This window comes from Corylus avellana, chromosome 6 (genome assembly GCF_965113065.1).
Source record: "Corylus avellana chromosome 6, dhCorAvel1.hap1.2, whole genome shotgun sequence".
NCBI lineage: Eukaryota > Viridiplantae > Streptophyta > Magnoliopsida > Fagales > Betulaceae > Corylus > Corylus avellana.
The window spans coordinates 28,914,076-28,934,796 of NC_142495.1; the positions used below are offsets into that span (position 1 = coordinate 28,914,076).

The window sequence follows — 20,721 nt, forward strand, 5'->3', positions numbered from 1 at the left end:
CTCATCACCATATATATATATACATATCCTTAACAAAAAGTAAAAACCGAAATCACCATCAGAACATTCTATGAAGGAAAATTCAGAAGAAAAAAATCTGGTAAATCATAAATGCGTATATATATATATATATATATATATATGTACCTCTAGGCCCCAAAAAAATGGCATATATATATATATACAGTGACTCATGAACTACAAATGAATCAATGGGTGTCTGCATAATATACAACAGCCAGAATCCGGATGATCAAGAGCCCAAAAATCTAGCTTCTCAAACGTGAGTTTCGGCTGTGTGTTGGGTCTACTTTCTGGTTCCTCTCTCTCTCTGCAATTTCGGACTTGTCACAAATGCAACCAGGAAAAGGATTTGCATAGAAACTCTCCTCTAGCTTATGGGAAACTCCTGGAAGCCTAGGATATGGCCCTCCAATCCTATTTTTATGTAAGCTCTTCACCTTTGATGAAAATGTTTCCCATGATATCACCCCCTTGTCCAATTTATCAATCAACATCACAAAATTTTGTCTGCATTAACAATATAACTTCATTATTTCCATTAATAATGCTCCCCTTTCCAGCAAGCACATAGAATATATATATTCAATTGAAATAGACAGTTTTTCCTAAATCAGTCTGGATATCCTCCAACCCATTTAAAATAATGTCAAGTGTCTATAAACATTTAAAACGTTATTCTACTTAGTAAACTGTTATTAATGACCTTAAGAATTTAATGTGGGTTTTAAATGTTTATAAACACTTGAAGGAAATTTTCAGACTAGCTTAAAGGAAATTTTTGTCCAATTGAAATTATACATACTTGTCAGGGCTGATGGTTTTCCGGAAACCTTCAAATCTCCGGTGACCCTGGACTGCCTTAGCCATATTTCCATCGTAGGTGTAGACAAAAACGTCACTTTCTAGAGCCACAATATAGTCCAAGGCAGCAAGCCGATTCTGGCAGTGTTTAAAAGGTTTTATCTCCTCCTCTGTAGCTAAATTGAAGTGGGAGAAAATCAACGGATACTTTTCTTTCAGTGGCTCAATCCCATTTTGACCATAAATCTCCCCGGCGACTATGTAAATTTTTGTGTCGGAAGGATACCCAATTGTCTCAAGGAACACGGCAACCTCTCTCGGTGTCATGGGGCATCCTCCTTGTAATCGCCGCTCCCCGCCGTCAATCTCTTTCACCTTCCAATGCGACACGCTGTACCTCAGTTTCTCGAGCTTCTCTGACTCGGCTTCTGTGAGATTGTGATCGCAGCCTGTGAAAGCAAGCATGTCCTCTTCATATCTGTACGTAACATATTCATATTAATTTCAAAGTTACTGAAATTGCATACATGCAATATTGAAAGACAATATTATTAATATTCCTTGGTGCCAATAATATCATAATATCTAATTTAATACCTTAAATGAAGTGCAATATATGGGTTACTACCATTCCTAAGCCTGTTGACCAACTTTTTTCCGAGAGCTTCGATTTCGGGCGTGAACCTGGTGTAGTATAAATTAAACGATTAAATTCATCATTTTTTATCAGTTTAAACTTTCGGGATACGTGATGATTTAACATAGTATTTTTATTAGTTTAAGTTATTGGGATAAGTTTTGACAGAACCTGAGAGCCTCATACATGGCACGGCAGCGGAGCATTTGGATCGAAGCGGCAAGACCATTGTTAACGAGGCGAGAATCGGTACGGGTAAATTTGAGCACCTTATGCTGCTTTAGTAATGAAACCATCTCCCCTCTATAGTAACTGGGCTGCATAAGAATATATAGGTACCCTCGTTTTTTTGAATTGATCAAAACCTCATGACTACTTTGTTAGAAGAAAGATTAATTTGAACCATATTTCTAGCTGTACTACCTTCGACCAAGAAACTGGGGCCTTGGTGGCGGCCTTCACTTTTGCAAACTGTCTTGGAAGAGACTCTACAACATCAATCTCATCTTTCAAAACTTCCTTGAAATTCTTCCAGTTGAAAATGTCTTTGAAGTCGCTGCAATTAAGGAAATTAATGAGGACTATTATTGTTATTATTATTATTTTTCACTTAACCCATTGGAAGCACTAGTATACACACCTTGGATCTGTCCAGAAAGAGCTATGATCTAAATAAGGAAAAACCAGAGTGGCATTCATAATCTTTGCCACGGCAACCATGTCACTTATCTGCATTTTGGTTAATACACAAGAAAACAAAGGGAGAGGATTATAAAACTATGAAATATACAAGACTGAGAATCTCCATTGAACCAGCCAAATGGCTTGTATTAGCTATATTAATTAGCTAATATATGTCATTTAAAAAAAATAATATTTAAATAAAATAGAAAAGACTCAAAAGAGAATAGAAAAAACAGTAGCTAAAATAAAAATTTGTATTTATTTTTGGTAGATATTTTAGTTATTATTAATTAAAATGAAGAAGATAAGGCTACAAAAAGTTTTACATCACACTGATGAGCAGCCTACCCCAGTTTTCATTTGATTCAATCCCCCGTTTGAATGTACTATAATGTACCCGTTTGTGGCACCTCTACTCCCTGCAGGAAGAAATATTATATATACTTGCAAGTTACAAAAATTGCAACAAGAGTACGTTAAAAGTGTGTTTTTTAAAATTTGTGCACATTTTTAAGTGATAAACTGTAATTTTAAGGGCTAAATTGCAATATTATTAAAGGCTTGATTGGGTTTTTAAAACTAGAAATTCAATTAATAGACTCTAAATGAACTAATACACAAGCTATCAAGTTGGATATGAAATTTGTTGGACACATACTTCTTTCTTTGGCCGAATGGTTGATGCATTTATAGTAGTCGCCACTATCTGGCTGCATCCAAATTTCAGGAATCTGACCCACAGAAATCAAACGAAAACAAGGGTTAAAATCTAAGGTAACTGTAAATTAAAAATAAAAACCTAATCAACATAATATCACAACAATCAAACCAAAATTAAGCAAAATCCCTGCATGAATGCAAGCTCAAAGATGAGATTGAATTAATCTAAGTAATTCAATAAACTAGTATTTGTGTAAATCTGTGTAGGGTTATGTCATTTCATGAGGTACAAATTAAGCTAGTTAAGAAGATGACTTTTTGGGGGAAACTTCACTTTGGATTCCGGAGTTACCACTCGTTTTGACATGCTCTCCCTCAAACTTCAAAACATCTCAATTTGGACCATTGAACTTTCAATTGCAGTCAATTTAAACAATTCTCTTAAATTTTAAACGTTAAAAGTTAGACAATGACGTTTATACCCTTGACTTTTTTATAAAATTTTAAATTTACCCTTAATTTCAAATTAAAAATTTTTAAAAATATATATTATTAAAAAAAAAAATCACAAGTTGACCAACAGTTGGGCCACCTTGTGACCTTTTTTTTTTCAAAATTTGTTTTTTTCATTTTTTTTTTCAATTTTAAATTGAAGGGTAATTTTGTCTTTTTAAGGGTTTTAATGGCAAAAATTGATGGAGATGTTCAAATTGACTGCAATTAAAAGTTCAAGAGTCCAAATTAAGAGAGAGCAAGAATACATATAAGAAATAATTTAGGGGTCCAAAGTAAAGTTTCTCATAACTTTTTTTGACATATCATTGAGAAACACCAACATGAATATATCAAATTGTGCAGAAATATATTAGAAAAAAAAAAAATAAAAAAAATTGTGCAGAAATATGTATACACCAAACGATGCTCGTTTTGTCAGAAATATATCTAATTATGCAGAAATATTGGTTTTGTCTTAGAAAAACGAAGACAAAACTAATATTCTCTTAAGAGTTTGTATGTTAATTTTATTAGCTAGGTACCAGAAAAAACACAACCTAGCTACTCACAAATCTCTGTTATTTATTTATTATCTATCTGAGTTTAAGTAGGAAATAATAGATATATATCGTTTATCATATCTTTATTTATGTTTATCTTTAGTATTGTAAGGCTATGTATAGCCTATGGATTAAGCAAAATTTAATTCCCTCAACTCTAGTAATTCTTTTAAGAACGAACAACCCTTATTTATCCCGTCACCTAACAAATTTGTCGCATTATTATGTTCGGTTCCTGATCATGCCATAAATAGAAAACAAGAAATCGAGCCAAAATCCCTTTGACGGGCATTAAACTGTCATTTAATGAGTAAATATATCTCTTCCTCCGCCTAAAATATCTTATCTTCAACTGGTGCAGCCAACTAGCATATCAGAATCCAGAATATATATATATATATATATATATATTAAGATAACTATATATAACAAAATTCAACTTTTTATAATTAAACTTAATTAATATAATAACGAGCTGACCGGGAACTTCTCCGGCGACAATATCCTCGTACTTGTAGCACCCACGTCCTCTTCCTCAATTACAACATCATAATTTGTAACTGCTGACACACCTTTAACCCTGGTTCGAAAACGATTCTCCCCCACATTCAAATCATGAAATGTACTTAGCAAGGCAAACTTTGCAAGCAGGGAAAGAAAACACAGAAGCATCAAAACCCCATAAAGCCGACGGCTCGGCCTCAAGAGCTCTGGAAAAGGCCGAACTTTCCGACGAAAAAACACATTGTTTTTCATCTCGGATTGGCAAGGATGTTGCCCTTCTGTGCTCTCAAACACCCGCCTTCTCGTCATGAACCGAAACAACCCCGGGGATGAACCGGTATATGTGTTTTCTTTAGCCCTTGACATGGAGAAAGAAAGATAACCCCCTCCCCCCTAAAAAAAAAAAAAAAAAAAAAAAAAAATTACGAAAGCAAGTTAGAGAAGAAATGAAGAGAGAGACATGGTGGAAGGAAATGGGCAAAGGCTTTCTTTCTCTCTGTCGTATTTTTTTCAACACTTGGTTGTGATTTCAATGGTCATTGGGAAATTATGGGAGCGGAATATAAGGCGAATGAGACTCAAAAGTCTCTCATTTAATTTTCTCCTTCGTTGGCCATGATATGGAAGAGTTCCACGTAAATTCAAACCCCATCCCCCCATTCAACCAACCACAAACACCTTTTTTTGCCAAGGATATATATATGTTTCACGTAATTGGAACAAAGTCGTTGAAATCGGACCAGAGTAGAATTTGACTCATTGAAATTGAAATATATCAATTTTGTGTCCTATTATAGAATGTATGTTTCGGCTCTATCGGGTCCAATTTTAATTGAAATTGGCTAGCAAATCTATATCATGAACCTAATTTTAGATTAATCTATTTGTTACCAAGTAATCTCATTCATCCTAGTCCCTATTATTTAACCGTCTCTCCCAAAAAGAAAAGATAAAAAAGGCTTAACCGACCTAACACGTACAAAGTAATGACCTCCTCGTTGCCTGCCATGCAATGTGACTCTGGGCCTGAAGGAGACCAAAATGTAGTGGGCCTTGTTAGTTTGGCCCACAAACAATGCAAGCCCTCGTCAACTTTATCTCATGGACGTAAAAGGCTTCAAGTAGATTATTTCCGTCTCTCTTATAAATACCCAACTCTCATACATTGGCCAATTAGGGTTTTAGGTTCTTACACTACTTGGCCTCTCTCGGTTCTGCTTTCTGAAGCGAGCGCCTCCAAAGCAAAGAAAATGGTGAAGGGACGCCAGGGGGAGCGAATCAGGTTTTGGATCCTTGTTTTCCGTTCAGATTTTCCTCTCTCAGAACCCTATCTTTCCTTTTGCCTATTTTTCACTCTACGGCAATGGATTTTTAGCGCTTAATTTTTTGCCTTAATCTTGTATTTGTCCGCAGGCTCTATATCAGAGGAACAATCCTCGGGTACAAGAGGTAATAGGATCATTTTTTTGTGAATTATTTTTTTCGTTTTTGTGGGTTCTATTTGGATGCTGAGAAAAAACCGAGAGAAAGTGAGTGTTATTAAGATCTTAGCTGGATTTTGGTTTTCTGTGTTCCCAAATGGTAAAAAACTAGATGGTATTGTTGTATTGATGTGTTAGGTAGATGGTAGTTACTTTCTTTGTAATGTACTAGTTTGTTTTATTCGGTGTCTATTAGATGTTTAGATTCTGAAAAAATCTAGAGAACGAAAAATGAGGGGTTTTTTTTTTTTTTTTTTTTTTTTTTTTTTCTCTGGGTTGAGGTGTTTGTTTTGCTTCCCGAGTCCCAAATAGTGAAACTGAAGGATTTAGGTCGTTATTATAGTTTGCGATTTCCACATACACGTTTCTCGGTTGGTAAATTAGGGGCGGAGATTTTTCCTAGTGATTTGTGTAGTGTTTAAATCTTTGGTGGGATGATGGTTCAGGTCCAAGTCCAATCAATACCCAAACACCTCCCTAATCCAGATTGAGGGAGTGAACACAAAGGAGGAGGTTGCGTGGTACGCTGGCAAGCGCATGGCTTATATCTACAAGGCCAAGGTGAAGAATAATGGTACTCACTATCGCTGCATTTGGGGAAAGGTGATTAGGCCCCATGGTAACAGTGGTATTGTTCGTGCTAAGTTCAAGTCGAATCTTCCACCAAAATCCATGGTATGTAAAGAAGCTATTGCTTTGATATTTATCAAATGGGTCTTAATAAAGAGTTTTCTGAGTTAATCGTGCCTTTGTTTTTTTTTGCAGGGAGCTAGAGTTAGGGTTTTCATGTACCCCAGCAACATCTGAGGTGCTTATGGCTCCCTTTTTTACCTCTTGTCATTTGTCCTTTAAATTTTAATTTTTATTACGACTTTGCTTGAGATTGTGGCTGAATATATCACTTAGCAATGTTTTGATATTGAATGGTAACTATTTCGTTTTCTTGTGTTTATTTTTCAAATCTGTGTTCAAAATTAGCATTAGGAGCAGCTACGCCATGAGCTCCATGGGCACACAAATGTAGATTTATATTGATGTAAACATTTCACTGATTTTAGTACCTTATCAGCTGTTCAATGGATTCTAACCTTTTCGACTTTTCTGTCTTTAGATGATGTGTTTATTTTCTTTGTGGTTTCTTAGGATCTTTTAGAATTTTACCGGTGATCGTACTTTTTTTGTTTCTCTGGAGTTTGTTGTTGTACTCCATATCCTTTTATTTTGTTTGCATTTACTTATCTGTTGGAGTGAAGAATAACCATATGTATAAATCTATTGTCTCTCTTGAATTTTAACTGTTTGGTAACAATTGTTTTGGGAGAATCAGAGATCTTGGTATTATTTGCTGATCTGTTTGACTTAAGAATAAACTTATGTGAACTAAACTGAAGAATAACCATATGTATACACACTTTTTCTCTATCTACGCAGTGATTCACTACTGTTTGAAGCCACATTTGGACTAATTTGGGATGTTCGTGTGATAATCTGTTTTAACTGTTTGGTAACAATTGTTTTGAGAGAATCAGAGATCTTGGTATTATTTGCTGATCTGTTTGACTTAAGAATAAACTTACGTGAAATAAACTGAATAATAACCATATGTATACACTCTTTTTCTCTATCTACCCAGTGATTCACTACTGTTTGAAGCCACATTTGGACTAATTCGAGATGTTTGTGTGATAATCTGTTTTAATTACTGAATGCTGGTTTGTTTTATAGTTTTGAATCGTTTTTCTGGTCCTTAATTGCACCTCTTTTTTCCCTGCAGCTCTCAGGTTGTGTAGATGCTGGATTGAGTTGGGGAACATGTGATAGTACTTTTTATGCCAAATTGAGTTACGAAGTTACTTATTTTTATGAGTTATCATGTGCTTTCTCTATTTAGGTTGTTGGATGGAACATTGTTTGACTCTTTACTAATTTCATTTAGAAGTTTCCACCTGTTTGTTTCTTGATTTGAGTTTTGGATTATCATCATTTATATAAATGGATGTTGAGCAATAGTTGTAGGTATTTATGATAATGCTAGATTTTATTTTTGGCAAAATGTTCCCCCCATCATGATGTGATAGTTTGTTTCATATTATGATACTTCATAAGAATATGGTTAGGGAGAAATTATGATGAACGGCTTTTTCTGTTTAATATACGTAATTATAGTCTCCATTCAAGCTGTTGTGTTATTTTGGGGGGAGGGTTGGGGCTGATTTTCAGTTGCTAGTCTCAAATTTCTTGCAGCCGTTAACGAAGGCTCCCCAAGTGATGTTTTTTGACATGGCAAATGCCACTTTTAGTGAAGTTGAGGGATTTCCGGTTTGATGGGTCATTGTAATTGATGAATGAAACTGTTTGTGGAGGATTTAAGATAGAGAAGTGACTTAATAACAAATCGCATATTTCATATTTTAAGACTAGGTTTATATCCCTGGAGGTAAACATAACACTGAGTCTTCCTGGTTCCATGGCTTCCTGCTTAAAAAGGCATCGTCCTCAGATCCGAGAACTATGTGAATATACTCTTCTTGAAGATTTTAAAAAATAAGCTTAAAAGGCTGAAGAAGTTATGTACGGGGCAGGGCGAAGACTAAGAAAAGTGACGTGAGTGCCTTACCCTTGAGTGTCGACCCTCGTGACTCGCTCTAGTGCCATTCGCGTGCATACAATCTATGTGCGTTTTTTAACTTGTTTATCATTCGTTTGAGTTTGAACTCCTTGGACTCGTTAGATTTAGGATGAATCTGTGGATGTAAAAGAAGCTACTTTTAAGGTTACTTTAAGATGAAAGTGTAATGTGGAACAGTGGAAGTTGAATCCGTGGGTCTTGTAAAAAGTCAACAAAACTCTAGTTCATAGTTCATATGTGGATTTCAAAATCATATCACCATATAACATTTCATAAGAAACACGAGTTCAGCTACAGTTTCTTATGTGGTGCATAAAATTTCAAAAGAAACCTCTTTTGTTGAACTACGCAATGATGTCTATATTGGGTATCAAATTGGGCCTTTTTTTTTTTATATGTATACCATAGACAGTAGCAAATTGGGGCCTTCTTCCACTGGACGGAATAATAACAATCCAATTCTCTCCGAAAAGCATATGCCCGTGGGGGAGCTAACAAATGGGAACCATCAGCGGTGCCACGTAGGCACTAGACTGCCAAAAAACACTCGATTCTAAGTTCCTTCACGCAGACGAACTCTTGCACTCGCCGGACCCACGCTGAACCTGAACAAGTTTCTTGGCCTGGTTCACTCCGACTTTCCCTCCTCTCTCGCGCCCCCGCACAGACTCCAGGGTTTCCCCCCATCTCCAATGGCACAGATCGCACTGACCGCCTCGGCAACACTCGTATCCTTCAAAGGTACGCTCGCTTTCTGTCTTAGAATAACCTACCCAACACTTGAGAAGTGGGAAAGATTTATCGATACCTTTGATCGGAGAATTTCAGGCGGATCAAAACAGGGGGCGACGCTATTCTCCGATTCTCTGAGAGTATCGGGTGCAGCTGCCAATTTATCGTTATCTCCGAGTAGAGGGTTTGGATTTGTTTCTTCGGACCGAATAAGAAGGGGAATCGAAGGTGTTGCCAGGGTATCAGACGGTCAAACTGATGCCTTATATTACACCTGGCCGGATAATAAGGTTCGACTTTCATTCCAATTTCTTTATGGATCCGGCTTGTGACTACAGCACCGTGCTGCTAAAACAACCAACGGTTGAGATTTAATCAAAAAAACTTAGAGGAGAAGGAATACGTACTGCTTCTAGTCTGTATTGGGTGCTTTTAGCAGAGACTTGTAGGGCTTTTGAAAAAAAAAATTGTTAAATTTCAACAGTTGGATTTTTTTTAAAAAAAAAAATTCTATTTAATCCCAACCGTTGGTTGTTTTAATAAAGCCGGATCCTTTGTTTATTATAGCTTTTTTTTTTTTCTCTATTTCTCTAGCCAAGAACTTTACTATATTTTTTATTATAATCTTTTATAAATTGTTATATCATAATAAATGTTAGGTAAATTGCTAGGTCTTGACATAATAAATTTATAGTACTATATATATATTTTTATTATAATCTTTTATAAATTTATAGAAATACACGTTTTAGTGAATGTAGTGACATGTGGTAGTAAATATAACGTACAATTCTCTTCTTAAATCCATCTCTTTGAATTTCGATATAGCGGGTCTTTTAAGGTAGTCTTGTCATCAAAGGAAAGGAGCTAGCGATACACGTGAATATTAAAATCTTAAATTCTTTGATAAAACGAGGGAGGCATGGGTTCTTCGGCTTTTGGGCCCAAGCCCAGAGCGTCTGTTCCACAAAATGTGGACCTTTTATTGTGAAAGCAAACTATACTATTCCAGCACAATGCCGCGTTAACGAAGCATGAGTTTTGCCTAACATGCTAGCAGAATATGCTGCTGTTTGACAAAACGACGGAGTCTAACGCCGTCTTATCTTGACTTGACGTCCCCTGGCCGTTAATTCAATAATTCAGACCCGTCATAAATCAAAATTATCGATTGACACTAAATTACGTTAATAATAGAAAGAAAAAATTAATGGTTAGCCGACAACCCTTTGACCTTGAGCGAGTGATCCTACATTCCTGCCATTCATTCATAAAGTGGCTGCCCACCACCTTAAGGAATGGCTCCGCCATGCATTAACCTTTTTTTAAAAATAAAATTTTAAAAAAAAACATTGTTATTGTTTAAATTTTCATTTTGAATGATTTGTCTGAATCATTAGAATTACAGGCTCACCCTCTTCTCTTTCCGCTAATAAAAATAAGGAAATTCATTACTTGTTCAAGCAATTCGGACAATAAATACTATCAATTCGGCAACTCCCTCCTCTCTTCGGGTTCGTGAATTCCATCTACAATTCATACACCAAATTGTTAAAGATTTGAGTCGGGTTCATGCAGCTTATAGAGTACTGTTCCAAATCCGAAACAAGTAGTCATTTATGATTGTAGTAAGTGTAGCAGTTAAAGCACAGCTTTGTAATTAAAGCTGCAAATACTTTGGCTTACAATCTTGACCATTCATTTTCTAATACGAGATCTTATTTGAAAAAATTATAGACTGTAAGCCAAAAATCCAGGAAGGAATGGGAGTTGATCCGGCCTAGGGCTGCTTGTTTAATTAGTTTGAATAATATAAATAATTAAATATCACATTGACCAGATCCACACAATCCCATTGAAAAATTAGGCGGCATTTGGACCGGCCTCTGCCTATTACCTCTTCCAAGTTGTAAGTCTCTTAGCACTTTTGACCATTCTCCGTCCATTACGGTGCAAGTCACAGAATACGTCTTTGCTTCTTTTTTTCTTCTTCTTTCAATTCGAAAAGTCAACGAGAACGTGCCGCGTATTGGGTTTTTACCTAAGGGTACATTTTCACAATTTATTATAATTCTATTTATTAAATTGACACTAATTAATTATTTTGATGTTTAGGAAAGGTAATCTCCTTAATTGAATTTTCATAAGGACAAAAATTTCTTCTAAACCGGTATAGAGGAAATATCCTTAAACCCATGTAAAATAGTGTCAGGTATTTATAAACATTTAAAAGACACATTAAATTCTTAACCTCATTAATAGCAGTTTACTAATTTAGACTGAATTTAATGTGTCTTTTAAATGTTTATTTTGCATAGGTTGGAAGATATTTTTTTCATACCAGTTTGAAAGAAATTTCTGTCCTTTTCAAAGGGAGAAAAAAAATAAAAAATAAAAATCCTCATGTGGAAATGGGACAAGAAATAGAATAGAAATTTGAGAGTGACTTGCTGATGTTTCAATTTCCAATTGATCACGCTCTTTATAATATGTCTTTTATAATCGTATTTGTGAATGGAAAGTATCCTCTTTTCGTAGAAGTTTTTGGTGCAGTCAATATATTGTAAGATTATTCATCAAATCGAGTCAATTTTGGGTCTCTCTCCATGGTAAGTCTTATTAATTCATTCCAACCCACTTTTGTTATTATTTAAATCTCATACTATTTATTAACCCGATACCCTTAAAATATTTTCCTTGATTAAATTAAAAATCTTTTTTTCAGGGAAGATGACAATTAAAGATGAAGAAAAGAAAAGAAAAAAAAAATACAAAAGGAAAAAAGAAAGACTAGTAGCACCATAAAATAAATAGTCGGAGAAGAAGGTAGTAGCAATAAGTACAATAAACAAAGAGAGAAAGAGAAAAGGAAACGAAACGAAACGAAACAAACCCCCCTGTACGCGTTTACCTCCTCTGCTTTACAAGTCTCTCTCTCTCTCTCTCTCTCTCTCTCTCTCTCTGGGTATTCTCTATTTGCAGATGCACATTCGTCGTCGGTGGTCCTCAAAACTCGACCCCAAATCCTTAAATTTAAGACAGACAGACATTTCTCTCTGTTTACCTTGCTCTCTCTCTCTCTCTCTCTCTCTCTGCGAGAAAGAAATGAAATGAAATGAAACTCAAGTTTTCGTCAGATCCATGGGAGCGTTGTGTATTAATCTGTCTCTGCATCTGAATTCACCAATGCCCAGATCTCTGTAACGCGGCCTGAATATTTTGTGATTTATCGATTTGGGTCTTTGTTTGGTTGTTGAGAAAAATCTAATTTCCGAATCTCAGCCGTCGGATCGAGACCCACCTCCCGGAATGAAGGGCTCAAGCCGGTTTTTCACGATCGGCCTCGTCGCCTCCTGGTACTCCTCCAACATTGGGGTGCTCTTGCTCAACAAGTACCTGCTCAGCAACTACGGGTTCAAGTACCCGATCTTCCTCACCATGTGCCACATGACCGCTTGCTCGTTGCTCAGCTACGTGGCCATCGCGTGGATGAAGGTGGTTCCCATGCAGACCATTCGGTCTCGAGTCCAATTCTTCAAGATCTCGGCACTCAGTCTCGTTTTCTGTGTGTCGGTCGTGTTCGGCAACGTCTCGCTCCGCTTCTTGCCCGTCTCGTTCAACCAGGCTATTGGGGCTACGACGCCGTTTTTCACTGCTGTCTTTGCGTACCTTATGACCTTGAAGAGGGAGGCTTGGCTTACCTATGTGACGCTCATTCCTGTTGTCACGGGGGTCATCATCGCAAGCGGGGTAAGAGATTTTTTCTTTCTTTCTGTTTTGTGCCAATTGATTGATTTTATTTGGAATTGCTTTGAATTGTGGGTATGAGTTTTGGTTTTTCAATCGAATGTGAGCTAGTTTTATGTGCAATTGGATCAGATTTATTGGGAGTTGCTGCAAATTGTGGAGATGGGTTATGAGCTATTTTTTCTATTTTGTGCCCAAGTGATCGATTTTATTGGGAATTCTTTGAATTTTGGATGCGGGTTTTGGTTTTGTAATTGAATGCGAGCTACCTTTCAATTACAATTAGGCACTTTTATTGGTAGTTATTGCAAATTGTGGAGATAGGCGGGAGGGAAATGGCAGAATATGGTTAAGTCCTGTGTGTTTGGCTGGAAGATTTTGGGAAAACTATATTTCAAGTCTTAAATTTTTCGTTCTACCCAGCTGATCCTAGTTTAACTATTAGGCTTTATGGTGACAATACGTAAGATTGAAATTTCGTTTGGCTGCATGAAATTGGATAGCTTTCTTTAGTTCCAGCTACGGGTTATCTAGCGTACATGTAGTCTTTAAGATTTGTGCATACTCGTGTGATACTGTCAATTTGATTTAACCTAAAATATATATATACATATTTTTTTGGTGGATTTATATTAGGTTCTTTGAATCATTATTGGATTTGGGCTAGAGAGAGCCAGAGAGGCTTACTGCTTCTACTGTAAATTTAGTCTTTGATTTTCTGATTTGTTGACCCTTTTAACTGTTTGATTTATTCAAGTGATACCATTGGAATGAAATATATGTCCTCATTTTTGTTGTATTTCTTTTCATGTGGCCTTAGGGTGAACCAAGTTTCCATCTGTTTGGGTTCATAATGTGCATTGCAGCTACAGCTGCAAGGGCTCTCAAATCAGTTCTACAAGGGATTTTGCTCTCCTCTGAAGGGTAAGGAACTCTTATTTATTCATCTTATTGAAACTGAAGTTGATTTGCATAAGTTTTTTGTTCTGTATTTTTTACAACTAGAAATGGGTACTGAGAGGCTTGTGATATTATTCAAGGGAGAAGCTGAATTCTATGAACCTCCTTCTATACATGGCTCCAATAGCTGTGGTCTTTCTGCTACCTGCAACGCTTATAATGGAGGAAAATGTGGTTGGCATTACCCTGGCTCTTGCTAGAGATGATGTCAAGATCATCTGGTATTTACTATTCAATTCGTCGCTGGCATACTTTGTAAATCTGACCAATTTTTTGGTCACAAAACACACCAGTGCTCTCACTCTCCAGGTATGGCTCCTTGATCTAGACTAAGTTCCATCGCATGTTTAATGGCTGCTATTCATTATGCGTGTGTGCTTGTCTTTGAGCTCTAAGATATCAGTATTTTAATAAGCAGGACAGTTCAGGAGGAATGATCTTGGTAATAAATGAAGTGTGGAATTATAGAATTCTAAATATTAATTAGAAAGGGAGCAAAAGGTTAACATTTTTTTTAAAAAAAAAAAAAATTGATTGTGACTGCACTATTTTATTGGTACATATAACCAGATAATCTGGTTTTTGTCAGTCGAAAATTGCAATAATTTCTCTCTAACAATTATTGAGCTCGGTCATGTTTCTCCGATTATGCCATAGATGGAGCTTTAGTAGTTCTTACCTAGATTTCTGTAAATGAAACAATAAAAGGAAGTTGATTGACTGCCTTGCTTGCATATGTTTGCATGTTATTCCGGATGGGCTATACCTTTAATTTCACTTCTTCTCCCAACGGGACATGTAGAGGGTGAGCATGTGGGTTCAAGACCCATTGAGCGCACACCTGACTTGCCAACATAAAATTTATTTTGCATGTTATCTGCAGAAAAATAATTTTTTAGTGATACTTGGAGAGAGGAAGAATTAGGACTCTTAAGATGTAAATGTAAACAGCCTAGAAATCTAGAATTGAGAATCCTGTTGCAGCCATAGAAAAGAGTATTTGGCGGAGCTCCTTAATCATAGATTCGTCTAGAGGTTATTGGTGGGAGAAGTATCATTAGGTTCTGGTGGATTTTATCCGTAGGACTCAAAAAAAAAAATGCCAAAAGTTGTTAGTGGTAGGTTATAAAGCTAGTCTGATTATTATGAGGGTTTATTCTATTTAATTTGGTCATTTCTATAGGTCTCAAGAAATGGCTTGGGGCTTGTTATGTATATGTATGCTGTATATATATATATATGAAATGCTTGCAAGTGGTTTGTGAATTTCTTCTGAGAAATAATTATTTTGCCAACGACAAACTTTAGCTGCCCCTTGCATGATATGCATGGAAATTGGGGGGAAATTTTCCAATACACGTTGTATTCTCTACTGCTAGACCATCTTCTGTTGCTGCTCTTGGTGGCAATGGAAGAAGTGAACATTAGAGATAAGCTTTCAATCTTGCCGCCCTGTCTATTTGTGTCTCAAAGGGTGGTCAATGCATGTATATGCAATGTTGCCTTATTTTTCCCTTTTATCTACATAGTTTTGGAAGTTGGAGCTTTGTAAAACAGAGTGCTTGGTTCTTTCAGGTACTAGGAAATGCAAAAGGAGCTGTGGCGGTGGTGGTTTCAATTTTAATTTTTAGAAATCCTGTATCGGTTACTGGAATGCTTGGTTACTCGCTGACAGTCCTTGGAGTTATACTCTACAGTGAAGCCAAGAAACGAAGCAAATGAGATCATTCTGGGAGAGCATTAAATATTTTGGTTTTTTCTAAAGGGAGGCAGCTTCAACCCAATGTGGAGGCAAGTTTGGAGCACATGCCAGCAGTTGTGGCGTGGGTTTTGCCCTCTAAATTCTATTTTTTGCCCGGAAGCCTTACAGATTGGCTTCCACTTGTATCAGCAACAAACCCAGGATTTAGCCAACAAGTAGAAAAGTTCAATAAGTGACCGGATATGCCTCTATTATTCCCAGCATGGGGTATTGGAGGAATGTCTTTCTATTTTTATTTTTTATTCTTTCAGGAAAGGATTGTAGAATTGGGTCTCTCTACACAATCAGTCTGTTATCAACATTTCTTATATTGATTAAATTAATGAAAAACACTCATTAATCTTACCATTCTGTGCTTATACATCATGGCGTCCAATGAATTAGTTGAGGATTATTTCTTCTATTCTTACCATCATGTTTGACTCAAAAGTTGAATTCCTGATATTATGGGAAAATACTCCTCTTTTTTTTCTCTTTCTTTTTTTAATCAAAGCAGGAGAGGGAGAAAAGGGGAAGGGAAAATACTCCATGTACTCGAGAAAGGAGTATACTCTTTTTCAATGTTATTAAGCTCTCTAAGATTCAATGTTATTAAGCTCTCTAAGAGTATACCAAATCATTTGCGATGGCAACTTTTTCATTACATCAACAAACATTTTTCACCTTCTTCTCATCCTAGCCATTAACCTCGAATCAAATTAAATTCCCTCTAATAACAAAGGAAAATGGCAATGACATGCTGCAGATGTTGTATTATTGCATTACCTGTTGTTATCAAACTCAATGCCATTTTGATCCAAAAACAACATTACCTCGTACTTCCGTTCATGATAAACCCCATTTCTATTATAACTTCATATATGCATTACATCCCCAGAAATGCACCACTATGTTTGAAAACCATATAAAATTTCCACGAATGCATCAATCACTCCATTGCAATATGATAAATCTCGAGCAACTCAACTCACCCACTTGTTGGAGCAAATGGACCCATACATGGGAGCAAATGGACCCATATATGCTTTCTCTGGAATCCTGATCCGTCTTCTTTTGAGCTTTTTCAAATTTCAGTATCACCATGAAGTATTGCAGCAGCCTAAAAACACACAGCAAGTACAAATCCCAAAATTTTTGCTTGCACCAATGGAATCCATTGATATCACATATATCAAGCGTCAAGTCAACAATATAAAGACAAACAATTATGTCAACTAATATTACAAAATTGCAAAGCCTATGACGTGATAAGACCTTATGGCTTGCTCAACTTTGCACGAGTACTAGGATACAGAAGCTGGTCTTTGGGTCTTTAACCCAAACAAATTCTCAAATAATTTAGGAGCCATAGGAAGAAGATCACTAGGCCGAGGAGCCATGAAATTGACAATCTTTCATGAACTTGATACCTGTAAAATCATAACGCAGGAGAAAAATATGATAAATATATTCAGATATGCATTAAGTTTACCAAAGTATGAAAATTTTTGCGGGGGAATGAACGATTAACTTACCTTATCTTGCGACTCTTTGATGCTCGTCGATCGACTATCTTTCTCTTCTTAGTTTGCAACCTTTTCAAAGCATAAAAGGCCGTTTCTGTGTAGTATTGAAGTGTCAAAATCAAGGAGTCAATCACATTGTCTAGCCAGTAATCGTCTTTTTTTTCTTTCTCTAACTATGGGACAACTATGCAACTGGTGTTCCCCATTTTTTATGATATAGAAGCAAAATATTCTTCCTTTACATTTTTTAATGTTCTTCTCTTTTGGATTTTTAAAAGAAAGAAAAAACATAAGAACTCAATGTCACAATTCAAATACTTAATCAAACTTATTAGGTATTTTTACACTAAAGAAACTCATAGACTGGGTCCCAATTGCAGAAAACATGGATATACAAATTAAAAGCTGCCAAAAAAAAAAAAATGATGTTGGGTCAATCGTCTCAAAGAATTCTTTCAGTAATTGCTGGTAAAGGGTCACCATCAGCTTGTACTTCCTTATTAAAAAAAAAAAGGATTTAATAAACATCAAATTATGATGGAAAAAACATAATTCAATAATTTTACTCGGTCCACCTTCAAGAAAATGAACACCATATAATGAACTCAAGTATGTGCATAAAAGTAGATTACCTCTCCCCCAGCATTACCCTCCCCCTAAAGACCCTGCCATCAATATATACCAGGTATTAGAATATGCACAAATGTCAAGAAGGATAGCATATTATGAATACCTTGTCCAATTTAGTCCACGTGTTCATGTGAGTGTACATATGCATTATCTCTTTAACAGTCAAATGAATAAAGAAGATAATCTTACACTCCCAAATATGCCTTCTGTTGACCATTCTACTTGGATCTCTCACATAAGCAGCAACTCGCTTGCTAATATTCTATGATTGGAAAAGGAGAATTTACTGAGCATGTTGTAGGTCTTATAGGGCATGTTGTCAGTCCAGTCACAGAGCCTAACCTGATTAAAAGCTTGCAACTTGCCTTTAATAGCAGCAGCACCAGTTGTCACCCGTGTCTTCCTCTGCCATTTATCTATTGATTTGTCTCTGAAGGAAACTGTTCTATAAGATACAAACATGAGTAGTACCGTCAGTTAACTCAAATTTCCCATTAAGAAATAACTCGCACTAGAAGGTTTAATGCATGCAAAAGATGAAAGGTTTATATAACAAAACTGAAATGGAATAAATCATGCGAGGGAAGTTGTCAAAGCATGAGCTGTGTATATATAAACACTGCTTTCAATGAAGTATATATGAGTACTTCATTACTAAGATTAAAATGGGGAAGTGGATTCAGTTTGTTTTTTTTTTTTTTGTTTTAAAGACACCAAAGTAATAATTTTGCTTTAACTGATAGACAATTTTGCTCCAGTACCAGGACTATCCTCCTGTAGATTTGAATTTCAATAATATATACACATCACAAATAAGATACATTCACCACAAACCTCCATAGCCTTAATAACATAGGATGGGATATTCAATACATACTATTTAAGAACAGAAAATAATTTAACAGGGGAAAAGTTGGCTAGTCTAGAAGATGACCATAGTACCTCATACGCATTTGAGAAGCCCCTGACCAATCTTCATCTCCTTCAACGTTTGAGTTCTTAGAAGCTTCTGAATGCTGGGATGAGTTTCCAGAATTACCTTGAGAGGAGAAATATATTAGGATAATCAAGCCAGCCATATCAATAACTTTTCATGCAAATATGTAGTTCTTTCTTGAACAGTAATCATGCACATAAATCGCACGTAAAACAGTAAAACTTATGAACCACAGAGAGAGAGAGAGAGAAAGAATGGGACACCGGCGTGAGTTTTTTTTTTTTTTTTCCTGAGCAAATGAGAGAATGAGATTGAGAGGATGAGTAGTGATTATTGGGACACCAGCGTGTATGAACAGTAAGCATGTCGGTATGCCACGTAATTTTTTTTTTTTATATAAAAAAAAATTGAAAACCATGATTTTTTTTGAAATCCGTGCACAAGACAAAATTTGTCAGTAAATACACTCCTTCCCCCCAAAATCGTTTCAGATTCCACTCCCATCCCCAAATTTCCCCCCAAAAAAATTCTCCCTCCCCCTTCCCTCACTCCTGTGCAACGACCCTCCACCACCGCCGGCCTTCCCCACCATGCGATGACCAGCTCTACCACGCCTGAAACCCTCACCGACCCAGCCCATTGGCACTGCCGTTAAGCTCAACAGCGCAGACTTCGACATCGCCTTCATTTTGTGAGGGTTTCAGCGCTGTTGAGCAACAAATTCACATTGGCTTTCTAAGAAATTTTGGAAAATAAAAGGAAACCGAAATCTTGAACCTAAGATCTCTATTGACAAAGACCCATTAAAAGAAAAGCCTCCACTAAGTTCATCTAAATCCAACTATTTGGTTTCATGGTAAGATTCCATATTGTATATATTCACTTATAAAAAATAATAATAAAGATTTCATAGATATTCACTATAATTGGGAGGTCGAGAATAGAGACAGGTTTGAATTTATAACCATTTTCTCTAAATACAATGACAAATTACCATTTATCCAAAAAAAAAAATGTAAATTTTAATCGTTTAATCATTATTCTAAAATAAATAAACCAACACGATCATGATATGACTAACGGCGGTAGTTAAGTAGAATGCTCCATACAAAGAAAATCCAAAACCATAAAAACGGGTTTAACATTCAAGATTTTTCCTTCCTCTACCAACAATAGAATTAATTCGCACATTTTCCTTTCTCACATTTTCTTGGCAACCATACAAAACAAAATACAAAAAAAGGAAAGAGAGTGGATTTGTACTAGGGCTTCTGAACATGAAAGTAACGCTGTCTCCGCCGTCATCGGCCTTGATCGTGACCTCGTCTTTATCGCCGGCACACTTGAGCATCTTGGCCATGTTGTTGAGGTTCATGACCATGGAGAGGTTGCGGTCGCAGCAGTAGTGCTCGAAGCCCTCAGATCAGAGGAGGATGGCCACTAGAGCCACGTGGCTCGAATCCATGGCCTAGAGCGAGAACCCCGCCGCCGAGCAGTCGAAGTTGGCGTCGTTGACTAGGTTCTTGGTCGCTTCCAGAACCTTCTTCAGTAGGCTGCCTTGGACCAACCTTTAGCTCTAGCAGTTTTTTCTTTAGTATTTGAATCTTTCAGATAAATTATGCTCTTGGTTTTCTGAGAGAGAGAGAGAGAGACCGTTGTTCTCGTTTTGCTCTCTTTGGCGTTCCCGCCAGAATCGAAATGAAACGACAACGCTTTGGGCTCTCTCTCTCACCCGTCCCTTCTTAAAATTGTCAAATGGTAAAGAAATGGCATTTGATTTTTCAAGGTAAATGCTTCACCAATTTTATTTTTATTTTTTTAAGTGAAGGTATCATCAGAGATTGATACAATATATAATAGAGAAAATTTTCAAGAATTCCCAAAGAGTTGCTTATTACCACACCCATGAGTAACATATTTTGCAACTTTTCATGGCAATCATTTAAAAAGTTTTGTTTTTTTTTTTAAATCCA

General features: G+C 36.3%; 3 protein-coding genes and 1 pseudogene across 5 annotated transcripts; 2 read left to right on the forward strand and 2 right to left on the reverse strand.

The window, feature by feature from the left end:
- Positions 1-269: 269 nt before the first annotated feature.
- On the reverse strand, positions 270-4,674 carry LOC132188115 (O-fucosyltransferase 19-like). Its single transcript, XM_059602519.2, has 9 exons — positions 4,342-4,674; positions 2,805-2,877; positions 2,495-2,565; positions 2,103-2,191; positions 1,886-2,018; positions 1,634-1,779; positions 1,423-1,509; positions 827-1,303; positions 270-531 (listed from the first exon to the last, which is right to left on the reverse strand). The coding sequence occupies exons 1-9, from the start codon at positions 4,672-4,674 to the stop codon at positions 270-272; spliced, it is 1,671 nt and encodes a 556-aa protein (XP_059458502.1).
- Positions 4,675-5,519: 845 nt separating this feature from the next.
- Positions 5,520-7,855, forward strand: LOC148585165 (large ribosomal subunit protein eL33w-like). The gene is made up of 5 exons (XM_088517918.1): positions 5,520-5,647; positions 5,779-5,814; positions 6,293-6,521; positions 6,612-6,654; positions 7,621-7,855. The coding sequence occupies exons 1-4, from the start codon at positions 5,616-5,618 to the stop codon at positions 6,651-6,653; spliced, it is 339 nt and encodes a 112-aa protein (XP_088374044.1). The 5' UTR covers positions 5,520-5,615; the 3' UTR covers position 6,654; positions 7,621-7,855.
- A 1,056-nt stretch (positions 7,856-8,911) lies between these two features.
- LOC132188116 (putative sugar phosphate/phosphate translocator At3g11320) lies at positions 8,912-16,021 on the forward strand. 2 transcript variants are annotated; one of them, XM_059602520.2, is made up of 6 exons: positions 8,921-9,216; positions 9,304-9,497; positions 12,490-12,957; positions 13,775-13,878; positions 13,995-14,223; positions 15,490-16,021. In XM_059602520.2, exons 1-6 carry the CDS (start codon positions 9,168-9,170, stop codon positions 15,634-15,636), a joined length of 1,191 nt encoding a protein of 396 aa, XP_059458503.2. In that variant the 5' UTR covers positions 8,921-9,167; the 3' UTR covers positions 15,637-16,021. The 2 variants fall into 2 exon arrangements, with proteins under 2 accessions (XP_088374043.1, XP_059458503.2); XM_088517917.1 differs by having other exon boundaries at positions 8,912-9,497.
- A 592-nt stretch (positions 16,022-16,613) lies between these two features.
- LOC132188117 (uncharacterized) lies at positions 16,614-20,317 on the reverse strand (annotated as a pseudogene). Its single transcript, XR_015912699.1, has 6 exons — positions 20,012-20,317; positions 18,754-18,850; positions 18,154-18,256; positions 17,915-18,073; positions 17,191-17,354; positions 16,614-17,085 (listed from the first exon to the last, which is right to left on the reverse strand). The product of XR_015912699.1 is annotated as an uncharacterized LOC132188117 (transcript).
- Positions 20,318-20,721: the final 404 nt, after the last annotated feature.

Coding starts and splice junctions, on each gene's coding strand:
- LOC132188115 (XM_059602519.2), bottom strand. CDS start 4,674: ATGACGAGAAGGCGGGTGTTTGAGAGCACAGAAGGGCAACATCCTTGC. Junction 2,192..2,494: donor TGAATCAAATGAAAACTGGG/GTAGGCTGCTCA, acceptor ACCAAAATGCAG/ATAAGTGACATGGTTGCCGT. Junction 532..826: donor AAAACCATCAGCCCTGACAA/GTATGTATAATT, acceptor TTGTTAATGCAG/ACAAAATTTTGTGATGTTGA.
- LOC148585165 (XM_088517918.1), top strand. CDS start 5,616: ATGGTGAAGGGACGCCAGGGGGAGCGAATCAG. Junction 5,648..5,778: donor CGCCAGGGGGAGCGAATCAG/GTTTTGGATCCT, acceptor ATTTGTCCGCAG/GCTCTATATCAGAGGAACAA. Junction 6,522..6,611: donor ATCTTCCACCAAAATCCATG/GTATGTAAAGAA, acceptor TTTTTTTTGCAG/GGAGCTAGAGTTAGGGTTTT.
- LOC132188116 (XM_088517917.1), top strand. CDS start 9,168: ATGGCACAGATCGCACTGACCGCCTCGGCAACACTCGTATCCTTCAAA. Junction 9,498..12,489: donor ACACCTGGCCGGATAATAAG/GTTCGACTTTCA, acceptor TCCGAATCTCAG/CCGTCGGATCGAGACCCACC. Junction 13,879..13,994: donor ATTTTGCTCTCCTCTGAAGG/GTAAGGAACTCT, acceptor ATATTATTCAAG/GGAGAAGCTGAATTCTATGA.